Source organism: Pagrus pagrus, assembly GCF_965226575.1.
Source record: "Pagrus pagrus genome assembly, chromosome: 10".
Lineage (NCBI taxonomy): Eukaryota > Metazoa > Chordata > Actinopteri > Spariformes > Sparidae > Pagrus > Pagrus pagrus.
This window is the reverse complement of record NC_140194.1, coordinates 3,259,965-3,277,053: the sequence shown is the minus strand read 5'-3', so window position 1 is coordinate 3,277,053 and position 17,089 is coordinate 3,259,965. Positions and strand designations below refer to the sequence as shown.

At 44.5% G+C, this 17,089-nt stretch overlaps 1 protein-coding gene across 1 annotated transcript in view; it reads left to right on the top strand.

Annotated features, from left to right (window-relative positions):
- Positions 1-17,089, top strand: part of LOC311264103 (neural-cadherin-like) — a 96,823-nt gene that overhangs the window by 60,109 nt on the left and 19,625 nt on the right. Inside the window, exons 15-25 of the mRNA XM_084364689.1 lie at positions 47-233; positions 2,417-2,560; positions 4,014-4,297; positions 4,755-6,363; positions 7,127-7,220; positions 8,064-8,248; positions 9,255-9,484; positions 9,950-10,227; positions 12,287-12,501; positions 15,050-15,177; positions 15,357-15,484. Of these exons, the coding sequence (XP_084220815.1) occupies positions 47-233; positions 2,417-2,560; positions 4,014-4,297; positions 4,755-6,363; positions 7,127-7,220; positions 8,064-8,248; positions 9,255-9,484; positions 9,950-10,227; positions 12,287-12,501; positions 15,050-15,177; positions 15,357-15,484 (3,482 nt within the window). The remainder of the gene's footprint in view (positions 1-46; positions 234-2,416; positions 2,561-4,013; positions 4,298-4,754; positions 6,364-7,126; positions 7,221-8,063; positions 8,249-9,254; positions 9,485-9,949; positions 10,228-12,286; positions 12,502-15,049; positions 15,178-15,356; positions 15,485-17,089) is intronic.

Sequence of the window (17,089 nt, the reverse complement as noted above, 5' to 3'; positions counted from 1 at the left end):
AAAAGAAACACTGCTTTATTTTCCAAAATTCCCTGTGGCACTACAGATCACTTACTCTCTGCTGAGCGACAGCAGCGGCGACCATCATCTGTTCCGCATTGACCCAGAACATGGGATCATCTACACAGAAGCTGTGTTCGATCGTGAGGCCCGCAGCTCCTATTTGCTGGAAGTTCAGTCGGAAGACGGGCAGGAGTCAGCGCGACCTGGCAAGAACAAGAAGCCCAACTCAGGTTAGAAATACATTTCGGCTGGATTTTTGCTTCATGTCACTGAGGGAATATTTTGACATTTAGGGACAGAGGCACATTTGTTTTCTCGAAAAGAGGCTCACACACTGGAATCTGCTCTGGTGTGGAGACGGTTTACTGACGGGAGGAGAGCTCAGAGATTACTTTTTAACTTTTGGTGTAAAAAGTTGGATTTATCTTCACTCCTGTTTATCAGCCTGACTGCAGCAGCGATCCCGGAGCATGAATGTAACGTTACAGAGAGGGAAAAAAGAAAGGAACTGGGTGAGTGCTGAGTTTAGTGAGAGGCTTAGCTTACAGCTAATGCACAGTAAAGTTATCTGGCTGTTTTGGGTGAATAAACTCAAAATGATGCAAGGCGTAAATTGTTGTTTTAAAGTTGAATTACAGTAAGTCTCATTGGCTGACTTTCTTCCTCACACTCATCCTCAAAACTCATCGTTATCTTAAATAAACTTGTGGGTTTTTCTGCGTTTGAACATGTAATTTAATACAGAAATGTTGGCATATGATATCTTGAAGTCATGCCAGCTGTTTTCTTCTGTTTCCAGTCTGTATGCTGGCAATTATAATTGTAAATGCGATTCAGCTAAGCGGAGCCTGCTGGTGGTAGCTTCACAGTTACCTGACACACCTGAGACAGGTGTCAATCATCTCATCTAACCTTCAGCAAGAAACTGAATAATCCAAAAAATGTCAGTCTCTTCCATACAGACAATTCTCAACCCACCTGAGGGTTATTACTTGTCACTAACTGTTACTTTAAATTCAGTGGATCCCAATCTTTTTTTTAGTTGTTGTTTTCCTAAGAAACTGTATAAGTTGGCTGGGAGTTAACTTTGAAGTGACCTCTGGCCCCGGTGCAGAGTCCCATTCATGAAAATACAGCATTGTTAATTCTCCATGAGCCCACAGGGAAATACTGAAAACTCATCTACGAGGAGTTCTTCGTCTGTGCGCTGTGTTTTAAACAGACTGCACTGGCATGACATTACATTCATTTATACCTTGGGACTGACTTTGAAAAATGAATCTTAATTTGATTTATTCCACTGCCATGACTAGACAGCTTCACTCTGTTCCATGTGAAAATAGCTCAGAGATTTCTTGGCACTTTCTTTTTTTTTTTGTAACAACCCCCTCCTCTTTTTTTTTCTTCCTCCGTCTGATTTTTAATTTTCGTTGTTCAATATTTAACCGGTACGGCCCGTGTTTGTTTATCATGTTCTCTTTGTGACATTTTGGCAGTCTTAGAACCACAGTCGCTTCTTTTTTTTTTTCTCCGAGTGGCATAATATGACTTTTGTATTCAGGAGCTTTTGCAAATATTTGTGAAGAGGGTATTAGGGGGTAAAGGGTGATGTTTTGGAGCAGTAAAGCCTTCTCTCCAGAGTTGCCAGATCTGCTTAGCATTTGGAATGAGCCTTAGCTGCGTCTCGTGTTGCGAATCTCCCACATCCAGAAGGGCTCATCTCCTCTGCAAACATTACCTGTCTCTCTCTGTGTCACCGCTGGGACACACCAAGGAGGAGGGAAGTGGGGAAAAAAAAAAAGTGAAAAGCTGAGAAAAAAAGAGCCTCCTTCCTTCTTTCCACCGTCATCTCACACTGCAGCAGCTCCAAATTAACATGTCACCCATGTGTTTCTGTGAGCGGATAATTTACTCTTTCTAACTAAAGAAATAAACAGCGTAATGAGGAGGGCACAGATAAGACACAAACACTTGTCATCTTATAAATATTTAACCTCCCCAGTAGAGACGTTCTTTATCTGCGCTCAGCAAAAAAAAAAACAAAAAAAAAAAACGCTGCCTGTTGAAGAGGTTTAGCCCTATTACCGTTATTCTTTCTGGTGAAAACTGTTACCACTGTTAAAACAATACACTCTTGACAAAATGAATAATTTATGTAATTTACAGCACTTCTTAGTGAATAATGTTTTTTTTTTCTGATTTCCATGTGAATGAGGCACATTGCGTCGGGGTTAAGTGCCTCTTCCCCACTAAAGAGTGACAATGAATTGTAGAATCAATAAACAGATGGAGGGAGAATACACACACACACACACATATACAGTGTCTGGAGAAGTGTGTGTGTGTGTGTGTGTGTGTGTGTGTGTGTGTGTGCTGTGCCGTTTAATCTTCTGCCTTTCTGTCATTCCTGCAGACACAGCGTATGTGAGGGTTTTCATCAGCGACGTCAACGACAACAAACCGGTCTTTGCTCAGCGACTGTATGAAGTCGGCGTCGACGAGAATGCAGATGTGGGCCTGGCTGTTGTCACCGTTAGCGCTAATGACGAGGATGAAGGTATGCTTGATGAGACAGCGGGCTGACGAAGGTCCCACGGAGAGATTTTACTGATGCCACTCTCTTGAAAATAAAGGTCAAAGAAGCTAGTCATCCGGAAACCAATATAAAAAGTTTTTTGCGAGGTGCTTTAAAACTTTACAGCAGTTAACAGATTTATGTATTCCTCATCAGACTGTCTTCCTTGAAATAACAGAAATATTCTGGCAGTCTATCAATCAGCTTCTTAACAGTGAGTTGTTTGCCAAGTCGGCACCTTTTTTTTCCCTTTTTTTTTTGCAAGATGGCCTGCATTTGTAGCAAATATGCATAAAGTGACCCTGCGGGCAGTCTTTCCCAATCTGGCCTGAGCTCTGCTGAAATCATGCGGTGTGCTAGATTTAGCTGCAGTCATTTAAGTGCTTGGTAATGCACTGTAGCACATATGTTCCAAAAAGAGTGACACGCTCCCACACAGTAGGTGGGCGGGATTTAACCAATAAAGCAGTTGCTCATCCTCTGTACAGCGGTAGCCTAACATCCCTTTATCAGGCATGTTTAGGTCCGTTAATCAAGTATTTATGGCGAGCGGGGGTGCAGCTTAGGCTGCGCTGCGGCACTAATGATGAATAGCTGTGGAATAACACCAACCCCCAACATTAAAGTTGCAACACTGTTGCACTTGTGTCTGAGAGGCTACGCTCAATCCGTCTTGTTTAAAAACTCCACCCTGGGCTCGCCCGCTGTAAAGCCTGCCTCGATCCCTGTGGGAGGCAGGGAGCACTTTGTCAGCTGGGGTTGTGTTAATAGTGCAGATTAGTGTATTTACATGGGATTGTAGCTACTTTAACCCAACAGGATGATTGAAAGCGAAGACTGTTCACTCCAGGAGATTATCTTATCTATCCCAGTGTTAAACCGTTGGACTGGATGGTCTCCATGGAGACACGGAAGATAAGTTCAGATATTGACTTCCTCTTTAATAAAAACTACCCCCAGCCCCCCCCCCGTCTCTCGATGGGCCTCAGAAGCATTCCCCAGGGGGCCCTATCAGAGCGCATTACTGTATGCCGCTTTTAACTCTCACGCTCCCTTTTACTTTTTTCGGCACTCTTTTCTTAATTAGTATCTGATTAAAGCTGAGGAGACGATGTACAACGTTTCCATTTAATTAAGTAATCAAAACAAGAAAGGGATACATGAAAACCTACTAATGGTCAGACCTCGGAGGAAATGAGGTGTAATACCCCTGGGCTCCTGCCGTTCTGTTGTTGCTGGGAAAATAGTGAAAGCAGGAAAAACAACAATTCTTCAGCATGCAGAGACTTGGAGGGATAATAAGTCTACTACCTTCTTAAAAATGTTGCTATGCTTAACGTCAGATTGCCCGAACCTTATTATAAAACGCTTTCTTTACTGGCAGAATCAGTGACTTCACATTTCCTAATCGTGCATTTTATCTTTCCTGCCACAGGAGCCAATGCCAAGCTGCGCTACCAGATTACATCTGGCAACAAAGGTGGTGTTTTTGACATCGAGCCAGAGGTGGGGACAATCTTCATTGCACAGCCACTGGACTATGAGCAGCAGAAGAGATACAAGCTCCTGGTCCTGGCCTCAGACGGGAAGTGGGAAGACTACGCGGCCGTGGTGGTTACTGTGGTTAATAAGAACGACGAGGCGCCCGTGTTCTCCATGAATGAGTACTATGGATCTGTCACAGAGGAGCTCGATGGGTCACCAGTGTTTGTGCTACAGGTGAGAGGCTGAGATGATTGTTGTTTTTCTTTCAGTAATTACTGTAATCTGTAGACCTGCGAATATCTGTAGAGCTCCCTCTCTCTGTTTTTTTAAATCAACAGCAAGTGTAGCTGTATGCAGAGGCTAAGTATTGCTTACAACTAGCATAGTTTTAAAAAAAAAAAAGTATAATTATCATTCCTCTACAGTCCTGATGGATCTTGTGTGGGGAAATTCAGCGGTAAGGCTGTCAGACACTCTGAGGCTAGATGCTCGAAACATGTCTGATCAGAGCTCATTGCTTTAATTTAGGAGGTCAGGAGTAAGTGTGCACACTTAAACGGGCTGTCTAAAAAAATCCACAAGCAAAGAAGACCCTGGTGACGGCCGAGAGAGATAAGAGGAAGCAGTCATTTGGGTTTTGACTGGATGAATGAATATCCATTTACTTAGGAAGTTGTCTTTATCTCTGCAGGTGACAGCTACAGACCCAGACAAGGATGCAGACCAGGGCGCCATACGGTACTCCATCCATGGCCAAGGGGCAGAGTCACACTTCATGATCAACGACATCACGGGGGAGATGTACGCCCAGCGCACCATGGACCGAGAGGAGCGGGCCGTCTGGCGTTTCGTTGTCATGGCAACGGACGAAGAGGGCGAGGGGCTCACTGGCTTTACGGACGTTATCATCAACGTGTGGGACATCAACGACAACGCTCCCACCTTCACGTGCGCACCTGACAACTGCCACGGTAGCGTGGAGGAGAACTCCCCTCCGGGAACGTTTGTCGCGGAAATGACGGCGTTAGACTTCGACGATGCAGCCGTGGGTCAGAACGCAATCCTCACCTACCGGATTACTGAGAATACACAAAACACAAACAACGCAGACCTTTTTACTATTGATTCCAGCACCGGCACCATTTCTGTGGCAGCAGAGGGTCTGGACCGGGAGCTCGCTGACAGCCACCATCTAGTCGTAGAGGCCCGGGACGGCGGGGGTATGATGGGCACAGCTACCGCAACTATAGTGGTCACTGACATCAACGACCATGTGCCAAAGTTTAAAGAGGACTGGTGTGGCGCTCGTGTGTCTGAGAGCGCTGACGAAGATGCTCCTGTTCTGGAGCTGAGCGCCGAGGACCCGGACGCCAGCACGTACGGACAGCTGGCCTTCAGTGTGGTGGCAGGAGATCCAGAGCAACACTTCTACATGGTGAGCCACAGGCAGGAGCAGACGGGCACTCTGAGGCTGAAGAAGAAACTGGATTTTGAGAAGCCGGCAGAGCAGCGGTTTAACCTCACCATCAAGGTGGAGGACTCGGACTTCTCCAGCCTCATCCACTGCTTGGTTCAGGTGGAGGATGTGAATGACAATGCTCCCTTGTTTGACCCAAGCTCCCATCTTCTCCCCCCTTTACCTGAGGACGTAACCGTTGGAACCAGCGTCATTCAGGTGTCAGCCGCTGACCCCGACTCGGGCCTGAATGGAGAAATTCTGTACAGCATTCTCCCTCAGTCCGACCCGTATGGACACTTTGCAGTCAGCCGAGCCGGCGTGGTCACAGTTGCCAGGCGGCTGGATCGGGAGACGGTGGCGGGTTATGAGCTGGTTGTCATGGCGACAGACCGGGGTACCCCGGCGCTGACTGGCAGCGTTACGGTCCACTTGTCGCTGCTTGACGTGAATGACAACGGGCCAGAGCTGGAGACAGCCTACGCTCCTGTGTTGTGGGAAAACAGTCCGGCGCCTCAAGTGGTTTGGCTCAACAGGAGCTCAACTCTGCTGCAGGTTGTGGACAGAGACTCCCCAGAGCACGGGCCTCCTTTCTTCCTCTCTCTGCCCCCACATTACTCTATTGACTTCCACCTACAGGATCACGGGAACGGCTCTGCCACGCTCACCGCCCTGCGGAGGTTCGACAGGGAGAGACAGACGGAGATACGTTTGCCGGTGATTATGATCGACAGCGGCGATCCGCCAATGACAGCCACAAACACGCTCACCGTCACTGTTGGCGACCAGAATGATAACGCCCATCAGGCGGGAGAGAAAGATGTCTATGTGCATAGCCGCAAGGGTGAGTGTGCTCGCTTCCCCTCATTTCATTCTCTTTGCCCGCTGCTTTTCGCTACAGAGCTTTTGTCTGCAGGCAGAGCTTGAGTGAAGAGGGGAAACTGAGGCTATAGCTGACGGGAAAAGTTTCACTCTATACCTGCTCGGTGTAGTCTTGAATTCATAATTACACTCTTCCTTTTACATTCTGACGGTGTTTTGTTGTGGTAATATCGCTGTCAAATCCTTTCTCAAGCCCTCAGCACATTCCTCCCTTGCCAGCCCTTTGCCTAAACCTCTTCTGAACGTCACGTTACGATAAGGATTGTGATTCTTCTTATTTTTGTCGTTTTCTTTTTTTTGCCCTCCGGGTAAGTTGGTTAGATGCGTTGGTTTGTTGGTGTTTGATCGCACGCTCAGCTAAATGGCAGTTTTGGTAATTGTGGAAAACAGGAGCGCTAGTGACTCATCTAGGCTGCCATTGTTTACCCAGCTGCAGTACTCTGGCACTGCAGGTCGATAATAACATAATCCATACTGAGATAGCCCTGCTTCCTTAAGCTCCACGCTCTCTGAAGTGGAGCACTGAGAGACTATTCATTCCAGCAGTGGGGCTCCACAGTTATGAGCATAATAAGTAGAACAGAACACAAGAATGCAAGATAAGGAGAAGAGGGGGACGAAAAGATAAGTGTCGGCATCAGCAGATTCTGTCCAGACTGAATCAATGTGTGTGTGTGTCTGTGTGTGTGTGTGTGACCATGTGTGTGTGTGTTTACCTTGAACAGGAAGGATGGCAAATGCAGCGCTGGGTAAGGTGTATGCCCCAGATCCTGATGACTGGGACAACAAGACCTACACTCTGGAGACAAGCGCAGCCAAGTAAGAGCTCTGTGTTAAAATGCATCTAATTCTTTATGAAAACGTGCTGGTTTCCAAATGTGCAGCACGAGTACAAGTGCTACGAGCAATACAGTTACCAGCAGAACTGCCAAGAGTGTAAAATTTGTGAAAATAAAAAGAGAAGATGTGGACTCAGCGTCGAGGATGTATTTCTCTAACAAGGTGCCTTTCCTCTCGATGATATCGCACGAGCCCCGAAACACGCCTAACAGATACTTGAGCTGAGCTTTGATCCAATTCCCCCCGGCCTCTAATATACGCCGCGCCTTTTCCGAACGGGACTCTAATCGCAGCCGTCAATAGCGATCTCGTATCTGGAAGAATGCAATCATATTTAATCTAACGAAGCAAATCGTAGTTCACCTGTGTGATTAGGCTGAGATGAAGCAGCCCCATGCAAGCACAGTGCGACTCCATCAGGGACCTTGTGCAGCTACTCAGCATTCACACCCTCAAGATCAGATTAGAAATACCAATTGCATATTTGTTTTATTCACATAACAGATCCTGACAGTTACCATGACAACCATCAAGCTCTTTTGGAGCCAAAGAATTTGCTGGATTTTTTTTGGTTTTTGGTTTTTTCTTTTTCTTTTTCTTTGTTTTTTTTCCAAAGTCAATTTATATTCACTTCCTGCTGGAGTAAACCCCGGTACCGCTGACCGATTCTCTACTTGTCTGTCTGCCAGCTGTCAGGTATTTTTCCCATGAACAAGGTCTCAGAAACAAAAGAAAGCTCCTCGCCATTTTTTTCTCTCTCTTTCTCTCATCCTCCACTAAAGCTGTCCTCTCCTACTTAACAGCTCCTCTGTTTTTCCTCAGGTACTTCAGTCTGAACCAGAGCTCGGGAGCGCTGACGGCCCGACAGAACATTCCCGCAGGCAGCTACTGGTTGAGGGTCGGGGTGTCCGATGGGGTGTGGCCCGACGTGATCTCAGGGGTCAGAGTTCATGTCAGGGACCTGGTGGAAAAGGCCATCCTGTCATCCGCCTCGCTGCGTTTGACCGGTAAGGGTTGGCAGAAACACTGACTCACCTGTTGTCTTAAACACTGCGTTAATCTCGAATCATTGGGCGCCTGCAGCTGTGCAGGCGGATGCTGCGATTCAACTCTGACTTTACCTGTTATGTCTCCGCATGACCCCCAACAACCACAAGTCAAGACAATATTGAGTTTAATAGTTTTTCAATTGGATTCCCCGTTTCAGTCTTCCCACATAATAGAAAGCTTGCTCTTTGTCGCCGCTGCTGTTGTTCAATTTCTTTGTGAAGCTGATGTTGAAAGAAACACATTCTGCCACAGGCATGAATTAAGTGGTACTTTTCATTGAATGATTATCAGGTTGTCAATCCAGTTAACGCTGAAATAATAGGCTGTCAGGAGAAATTTTTATACTTGTATTATTTAGCATTTCTAAGCATTGCAAAAAAGCAAACCATTCACAATGCGGGTTGGTAATAGTTTCTTTTTTTTCTCCGTCTTTTTCTTTAACACTGAAGTTTAAGTTAAAAGCTTTTTTTTTCCTCCACTGTCAGTCTCTCTGAGCAAATTGGAGTTATAAAGGTCAATTTGGAAGTGTCAGGTAAAGTCCTTGACATTTAAAAAGCCATTCGGCGAGCAGAGTCGAACGCCTTTATGGATGCTTCTGACTCCGAGTCATTATCATATTTGGAGATTAAAGATGACTGCCCAGCATCCTGCAGATATTATTGGTAGGTGGCACCGCAAACGTGATTGATTTTCAGGTCATTAAAATATTTTGTACAAGGCTGTTCGTCAAGAGACCCTAACTTTATCTCAGCGAGGGGATAAACGATTTTTCCTCGACTGCATCATGACTCCCTCACTTTATGGATGATCTGGCGAGGGGGAAGGATCGATAGAGGGAGATGTTAGGCTACCTCTCGTGCTAATGGAATCAGGAACTCAGCAGACTTTGATCAACTCAGAAGTTGTCATTGACGAGCCGGTTGTTCTTATTGCCTGAGCCTCCGCTCTCTTTTTCTCCCCAAGGCATTACAGCGAGAGATTTTATCGACTCTCATGTCGAGGGGAAGAGTCGGCTGGAGACGTTCTGGGACTTCCTGTCCGAAACCCTGTCCGTCAGAACGGGGAGCGTCAACATTTTCAGCGTGGCAGACAGAGAGGAGAACACGGTGGACATCCATTTCTATGTGCTAACTGATAATAGCTACCTACGCCCAGAGAAACTGCACGCTGTCCTCGCCGCACATAAAAAGAAGGTATATATACCATCCCGTTTGATAGATAAAGATCAATGCTCATATATCAAGTGATACACTTGGGAGCTTGAGGGGAAGAGATAACAGCTTTTTATCTGCCCTTTTATTTTCACACCAACTTTCTGTCTGTTTACTGCCTGGCCCTGTCATGTCTCTTTGTCTCTCCCATTCATTTCTTCTCTACGTCGCCTCTTTTTTTTAATGGCTTCTGCATCATTTTGATTCCTCTGTCATTCCTAACTATATGTCTCGCTCTGTTTAAAAACAACCAGTTACAGAATATTAAAAGCATTTATGTAGAGTAGGCCTCGCCTTTGTCTTTTATCCCTCCAAATCTATTTCTCTGTTTACCCCTCACCACCAACATTGGAGATACAAATACTTGTATCTTCACTGACGATTATTGTAATTCCCATATTTGTCTCCCTCATCTCCTCCCTTCTTCCCCTCTCCGACTCTCTGCAGCTGCAGTCGCTGCTGCGTCTGAATGTGAGCCAGGTGCAGATAGATGAGTGTGTGCACACAGACTGCAAGACATCGGGCGGCTGCTCCACACAGTTAAGCATCAGCGACTCGCCCACCCTGGTAGACTCAGGTGCTTTATCCCTGGTGTCAGTAAAGGTGACATCCTCGGCCGTGTGTGGCTGCGCTGCCAGGGAAATGACCCACCAACCCTGCTCCTCCTACCCCAGTAACCCCTGCCTTAATGGGGGAACCTGCATCGACACCCAGAATGGATACAGGTGAGCTGTAGCTGCAGTCCTATCAGGAGATGGACCGGAGCTGGAAGAAGCTTTTAAAAGATAGGACATAGAAATAAGAGTTTGCTGATGTGCTGCAGTCTTCTCTCTCATCCTGTTAAGAGTGGAAGAGTGACATCTTGAGAAATGAGCCCAGAGTTACTCGCAGTGCCCCTTGTGAGAAAAACCTCCTTCACCTGCAACTTGACCTAACTTGCTTGAGCTGCTCTGCTGTGTTGTCAGCTGAATATAGAGTAGCGGGCTTTAGACTATTTTCTATGGAAGCCGTGTACATTTATGTGCATATCTGAGTGTATCTTGCCAAGATTAGTAAATGAGGTCTCTAGATTTATAGCCTGATATTGAATTTTTAAAATCCTGGCACGCCGTGTTGCAGAACTTAACGGTAAATAGTGAGCGTAGGCTTTGTATCAAGGTCATTAGCCAATGCTTTAAATATGAACCCTACATATTGCCGAAGGTTTGTAGTCAATATAAAGGCCTTCAGCTTCGACTGTATAGGTCTACTAAAGAAGGAACAGCACACATTTTATTTCATGCACACACTAATGCCCAGATTAAATAAATATAGGGCAAGGGGATTAGAACAACTCTGCCCCCCCTCTACGCTCACAACTTCTCAAAAATCTCATTAAAGGGCATGTACACGAACATGCAAGTTGATCAAAGACAGTCTACAGAGAGAGAATGTAAAGAAGTCGTTTTTTTATCTTTGATTTTATCTTTTTTGCATCGTCTCTGCTGCCCTTCATCTGCACACTGCTGAGGAAAGCTCTTGTTCTGTGCGGAGAATATCTCCCCGTATGTGCTATACGCGCCCTCATGTGTGATATGAACAAACCATCATAAAGAATCCAATTTTTACTCCTTTCCTCTCTCAAAGGAGCTTAACAGGCAACGTCCGTCAGCGGCTGATCAGATATTGTCAGTCAGATGTGAGAAAAACATGCCCTGCCCTTCTTGATTTGAATTGGCATCACTCTCATGAGTCGCATGAAAAAAAGAGAGCGGTGAAAGAGTGAGGTGTTGCCGCGCTTCGCCGTGTGCATATGTATGCATAAGGCTGCACTCCGCCTGAGCCGTCCCTTTTTTGCCTCGTATGGATCAGTATTCCTGACATGCGTTGCCCCTCTGCAGAATAAACAGCGATGGGGAGAAACAGCCCCTAACAGCCTCGGTACACACAGCTTTCCTCAGACACTGCATGAAAATAGATGGCTTTGACATTATCAGCAAAGCCAGCTTGTCTCACATGCCTGCAGTGTTGGGGACAGGGTGAGATCAACTGGTCCCCTCCATCCTCGCCATTGCAGTGATGGAAAGGCCTGTTTCTCATCACCGCATGTATCTCTTCCTTTATGGTGTTTTTGTACGATTAGTGATATTTAACCGTTACGGTCTCGTACACAAACACATTGTAGAGGGGGGAACGGGGGAAACGTTCAATTTCAGCGGGAGCCCTGATCCCTAACACTCGAGCTCTAATCAAAGGAGATAAGTACAAGAAGGAGGCAGTCGCATATCAACCAAAGTGTGTAATACCTTAAGAATGAGAAAGGGGCCGGTGTTGATAAGTGAGGAAAAAGTCCAGGAAATCAGTCGGAGGTACGGCGCATAGAAAAGTGAGCGAAATAGAATTAATTATCTCCTAACAAAGGAGATGTGATGTGCCGAGCCGTAGCAGTCTCCAGAGGGTTGAGCCCGGGCAGCTGTGATAGATAAAGAATAGGCCGGAGTAATGTTGTGTTCGGAGCTAATTGATTTAAAGTAGAGTTGAATATTCAGGGCTACGTGTGCTAATGCAAACAATTGATTGATAAAGCGCTTCTTCTTAGCGCGTCTGTGAACAAAGCCTCTTGTCCGTGTGAATCAACAAGGCTGTCACGTCCGCCGGAGGAGAAGTCACCGCACAGATCCGGAGATTGGACGGCGTGAAGAGTCCACCGAGCGCAGAAAAACATGAATGACAGTGATTGTTTCTTTCCCCGTGTTTTACCTTGATTTTCCTCACTTTTTTTTTCCCTCCTTCACGGTGCTACAGGTGCCACTGCCCCCCACAGCTTGATGGGCCAGACTGTCAGCAGACAAGACTTAGTTTCCTTGGCAACGGCTATGCCTGGTTTCCCCCCATAAGGCCGTGCTTTGATAGCCATCTTTCACTGGAGTTTATGACGGAGGAAGACGACGGGCTGCTGCTGTACGCCGGCCCGCTGGCCACTCTGCAGTCTGGGGAGGCTGAGGACTACATGGCCATAGGTAAAAAAAAAAAAAAAAAAAAATGAGTCCCGATAATTAGTTGTGTGCCAAGAGGCCTGCGGGCCATTAGTGCACTAAAAACTTGGAACTTAATTTTGTGTGTTTAATTACTGGGTGGTAGCTAATCAGATATATGAAGCAAATTTTAGTTTCGTTAGTGCACTGCTGAGGGATATGAGCGCTCACTCCGCCGACTTACACAGTGCGCTCTCTTGTGGTGCTACACAACCAACCTAGTTTCGCTGTTTGTTGTGTATGTAATGCTTTTGTCGTGTGCCATGAGGAATTCTGTTTTTGTTTACCCCCCCCATGCTTCAGCGTCAGAGCAGCAGCGGCTCATCTTCTGAACACACTCTGTGGCTGTTAGACACTCAGAAACTCCCTCAAGGACAGATCAGCTGGGTTTATTCTCGCTCTGTCAAAGGCTGGAACTTGAATCTTCCAGATGAAGGACAGTAATAAACATGTTAAACTGAAAAGGTGACCGTGTACAGTTCTCGCTTGCATAAGACCAATATTTCTGCGCGACCCCAAGTGCACCAAGTCCAAGAGCGAAACTTAATGACTACAATGATTCATGGTCGTTTCTAGACAGTGATGTCTTTCCAAGCAGATGTAAATAGTAAGAGTCATTTATCATGCAGAGTGTTGGAGAACGCTGCTGCTTGTTGTTGAAGTTACTGGCACAAGATAATAGTTAGAGGTATAGGTGAAGTAGGTTAAGGGGAGGTTATTAATAATTTTTCATAAGATGTGATAGCAGCCAGTCTGAATCATATATTCTTGTGCTGTGCTGTAGTTATCGAGGAGTAAACGTGGACGCTGTCTTACTCAGTCGCTTTTGCACACACACACAAACACACAGATATATAAAGTACATTTGTTTTGTTGTTGGAATAATTAGAAGAATGAGTTCTCGACTGGGATGATTCACCTGAACGCCTCATTAAGTTGGAACAACAAACTCGGAAAGTTGGCATCGATTTATGGTGCGTTCTCTGCTTACATGTAATTGGTAGTTGACCTAGATTAGTTAGAAAATGTTATTTACCAGCTTTAACCCTGATAACAAGTCGGTTAAAGCAATATTTAAGCGTTTTTTACGTAATTTACTGGCGTAGCAACAACTTCAAACTGCTGTCAACATGTTGTTTAAAACCTCGGAGCAATAAAATACAACACGGCTTCTTTGTTACAACTAATAAGCTGCTGAAATTGGTTCTGTAAGTAGACAGTAATTACCAAGTAACATATTTGAAATGTTGTTGAAATTACCCCCCAATCACCACATTAATTACCTCAAAACATATTGAAAATAACTCCTGCATAGTTCGATAAGAATATTCAGCTATTTTCCAATAAACAGTTGATAAATAATTGGTAATTTTTCCAGGAGTGTCTGTCTAACTTCCCCTCAGCAGGCCACTGAGCTGAAGTGAGTTGTTTACCAACTAGTTGGAAATTAAAGTGTTGGGATCAGCAGATGTTGAGAGCCAGAAAACTAGTTGGAAATTATGCTGCAATAACTTTAATTTGTTGTCCTGCTGAGGGGAAGTAAGACACAAACTGGTTGGATAAAGATAAAATGGTGGATCAGTTTCCTGGAAAAGTATTTAATAAATTACCAGCTTATTGGAAAATACCAGAATATCATTATTAAATCATGTAAAAATACATGTTGATGTATTAATTGTGGTAATTTGTGGATGATTTCAAAGAAATCTCAAATATGTTATTCGTTAATTACCACCTAACTGCTGTACCATGAAATTGGCGGACCTGTAAGATGAAGTGTTGCCCAGGGTTACACACATATACTGTCCAATTATTATTTTCTCTCACCATAATTTCTTTTTCTACACCGAGGCTAACTGGGTTGGTTCACCCAAACGATACAAACACATTTTTCTCATTTACCACTCGGTGATATCTAGTCATGCAGACGGTTTTATGTTTCTCCGCTGAGCTTTTTGAGACGCTTGCCTCTCGTATTACGACGAAAGGTGAATTCAATTTCATTTGTGGGGCTCACATCATTTAAAAATGAGATTTGAAAAAAAAAAAAAAAATCGTTTAATTCCAGAAATAGTGGCGTCATTACTGAACGATTCAGACAGCTCAGCGTGAGCAGTAATTTGGGGTGAACTGACGTGTTAATTGATTTTTTTTGTTTCTTGTTTCATAACAGCGTGGCTCTATTTTACGTCACCTTGTCTGTGGTGTCGTTCAAGCTCCTGGCTGTAATCCAGCTATGATATAATGTCAATTCTCTTTTTTATTTGGTGCTATGTATCTTAGTTTTGAAGTAAAATGTTTTCCCATGTCTCTTGGGTTTGTTCTGGTCTGTATAAAGCAGTAATTTGCAACTTGCCTGTTTTTTTTCCTCCGTTTGTTTTCAGTGTACTTCTTCTCAGTTTTTCCTTGACCTTGCCAGAACATTTTTTCTGTGCAAGCAAGTTAAGTTGTTTTTCTGTTATACAAATGTGTAAGAGAATTTTTCATTCAGGTATAATAATGATCCTCTCTCGTCCTCTCTCTTTTCCCTCAGAGCTGATCGGTGGGACGCCCAGTCTAAAAATTAACCACGGCTCTGGGACCCTGGTCCTCCAGTTAACAAATAATATCGGGGTCGCTGACAGACGCTGGCATCGCCTCGATGTGAGGAGCAACAACAAAGTGAGTGAAGTGCATTTTGTGCTCACGCCCTTGCCTGCAGTTTCTCCCCGTGCGTGAAAAAGACATCAGATTTAGATAAATGCTACGATTTGTAGCGAGAGCCCGGCTGCAGCATATTCACATGTCCACACTCGGTGCAGCAGCGATGACCTTTCTCTACTCTTTCCCCCAATTTAAAGGAAGTGCGCTTCACCCTCGATCGATGTTCCAGTGCGATTATCATGGAGACGGAAGGCGTGGACTCATGGGCGATGACAGAGGACCGTTCATCCTGTGAAATCCGAGGGATCACACCCAACAGGGATAAGTAAGATCAATAATTAAATGAAACAAGTCTCACTGGCACTGTAGAGTGTAGAAACCATGTGGCTCCTCTGAATCCTAAAACGAGCCATTTCTATTTATTATATTTTACAAAAAACTGACTGAACATGTATGTGAACAAAAGAAATAAATGTGGCTACATATTGGTCTTGATGAATCGCTGTGTTTGTGGTCAAAGTAACCAACATTAAGGGATTCAGAAAACTCTCCAGAGATCCCGTCTGGGGTTTTCCTTTGGTTGCGAACTACTAATCTTCTGAGGTTTTCTTATCTTCGCTGTTTTTAAAACTAAAAGGATGCATGACCCATGTGGATGTGGATGTGTCCCGTGTCCTCACAGGGGTGAACAATCCTTTATAGAGTGCAGCAGTCACAGTCACAGAGGCAGCAGTTTGTAAGGTGGTAAAAGTAGAAAAATAAAGAATAATGTTCATTTTTACATACAGATGTAGGAGACTGTATGTTATATATACTTTGTACCCACACTGTCGGGTCGTATTTATTTAGGTTCTGAAGGATTAGATCAGAGCTGCCATGATTAATCCATTAGACGTCAACTCTTAAATTTATCTGCAACGATCGATGACTGATTTATCGGTTTGAGTAAAAACATCCAAGTTCTCTGATCCCAGCCTCTAAAATGAGAATATTTTTTCTGCTTTTTTTTACTCGTCTAACACAACGAGACATTTGAGGACGTTAACTTGGGCTTTAGGAAATACTGATTCACCTTTTTACCATTTTCTGACAGCTAGTCGATAAGTCAAGAAAATAATCGACAGCAGCTGCAGCCCGAGATTAGACAAGGCATCCCAGTTAGTGAAGTCATTTTTGAAAGTTAGTTAGGACTGCAACCAGTGATTGTTTTATTATTGATTAATCTGATGATTAATAACAAGAGTAGTGTCTCAGAGCCCAGTGTCATCTTCACATTACTTGTTCTGTCCGACCACCAGTCGGAGAAAAAGCAGCAAAGCCTCAAAAATAAGATTTTTCTGGCGTCTTGCTTAATAATTGACTTGAATGATTAATTGATTATCAGAACTGCTGGAGCGTCCTCTGTGTCTCCAATGCCTCAAAATAACATTTGCACTGCCTTTAGATAAAGAAGAGTAATGTCCCTGCAGTCGGTGTATTATATACCAAACATGCATTGCAGTCTCAGTGGCTGTTCAGTAAATAGTATCTAAATGGGCGTTTTATGTCAGAGCTGCATGGAATCATTTATTGAAATCAAATCAGATAGTGACTCAGATAGTTTTTTTCCACGACGTACCGCGCTGTCCTCTTTGTTGGGGAGAAAACGTTGATGAAATCTTCAGATATTATCCTTTAGAAGGCATCGACTCATCTCTCTGACTGTGTTCCTGCACAAAGTCGGTTTTGCTTTGTTGCAGCTGAGTTTGTTTTCTCCCCGCTGTGGGCTCAGCCTGCCACCGCGCTCATTGTTTTGTCTTTGTAATTATTATGCCGTGAGTTTAACAACGTACATAAGGGCTTTACCACTGCTATTAATTTTAATAACGTATACATTTTAAGTACCTTCAAGAACTGTTTACTTTGATCGCGGCGTTTGACTTTCAACTCA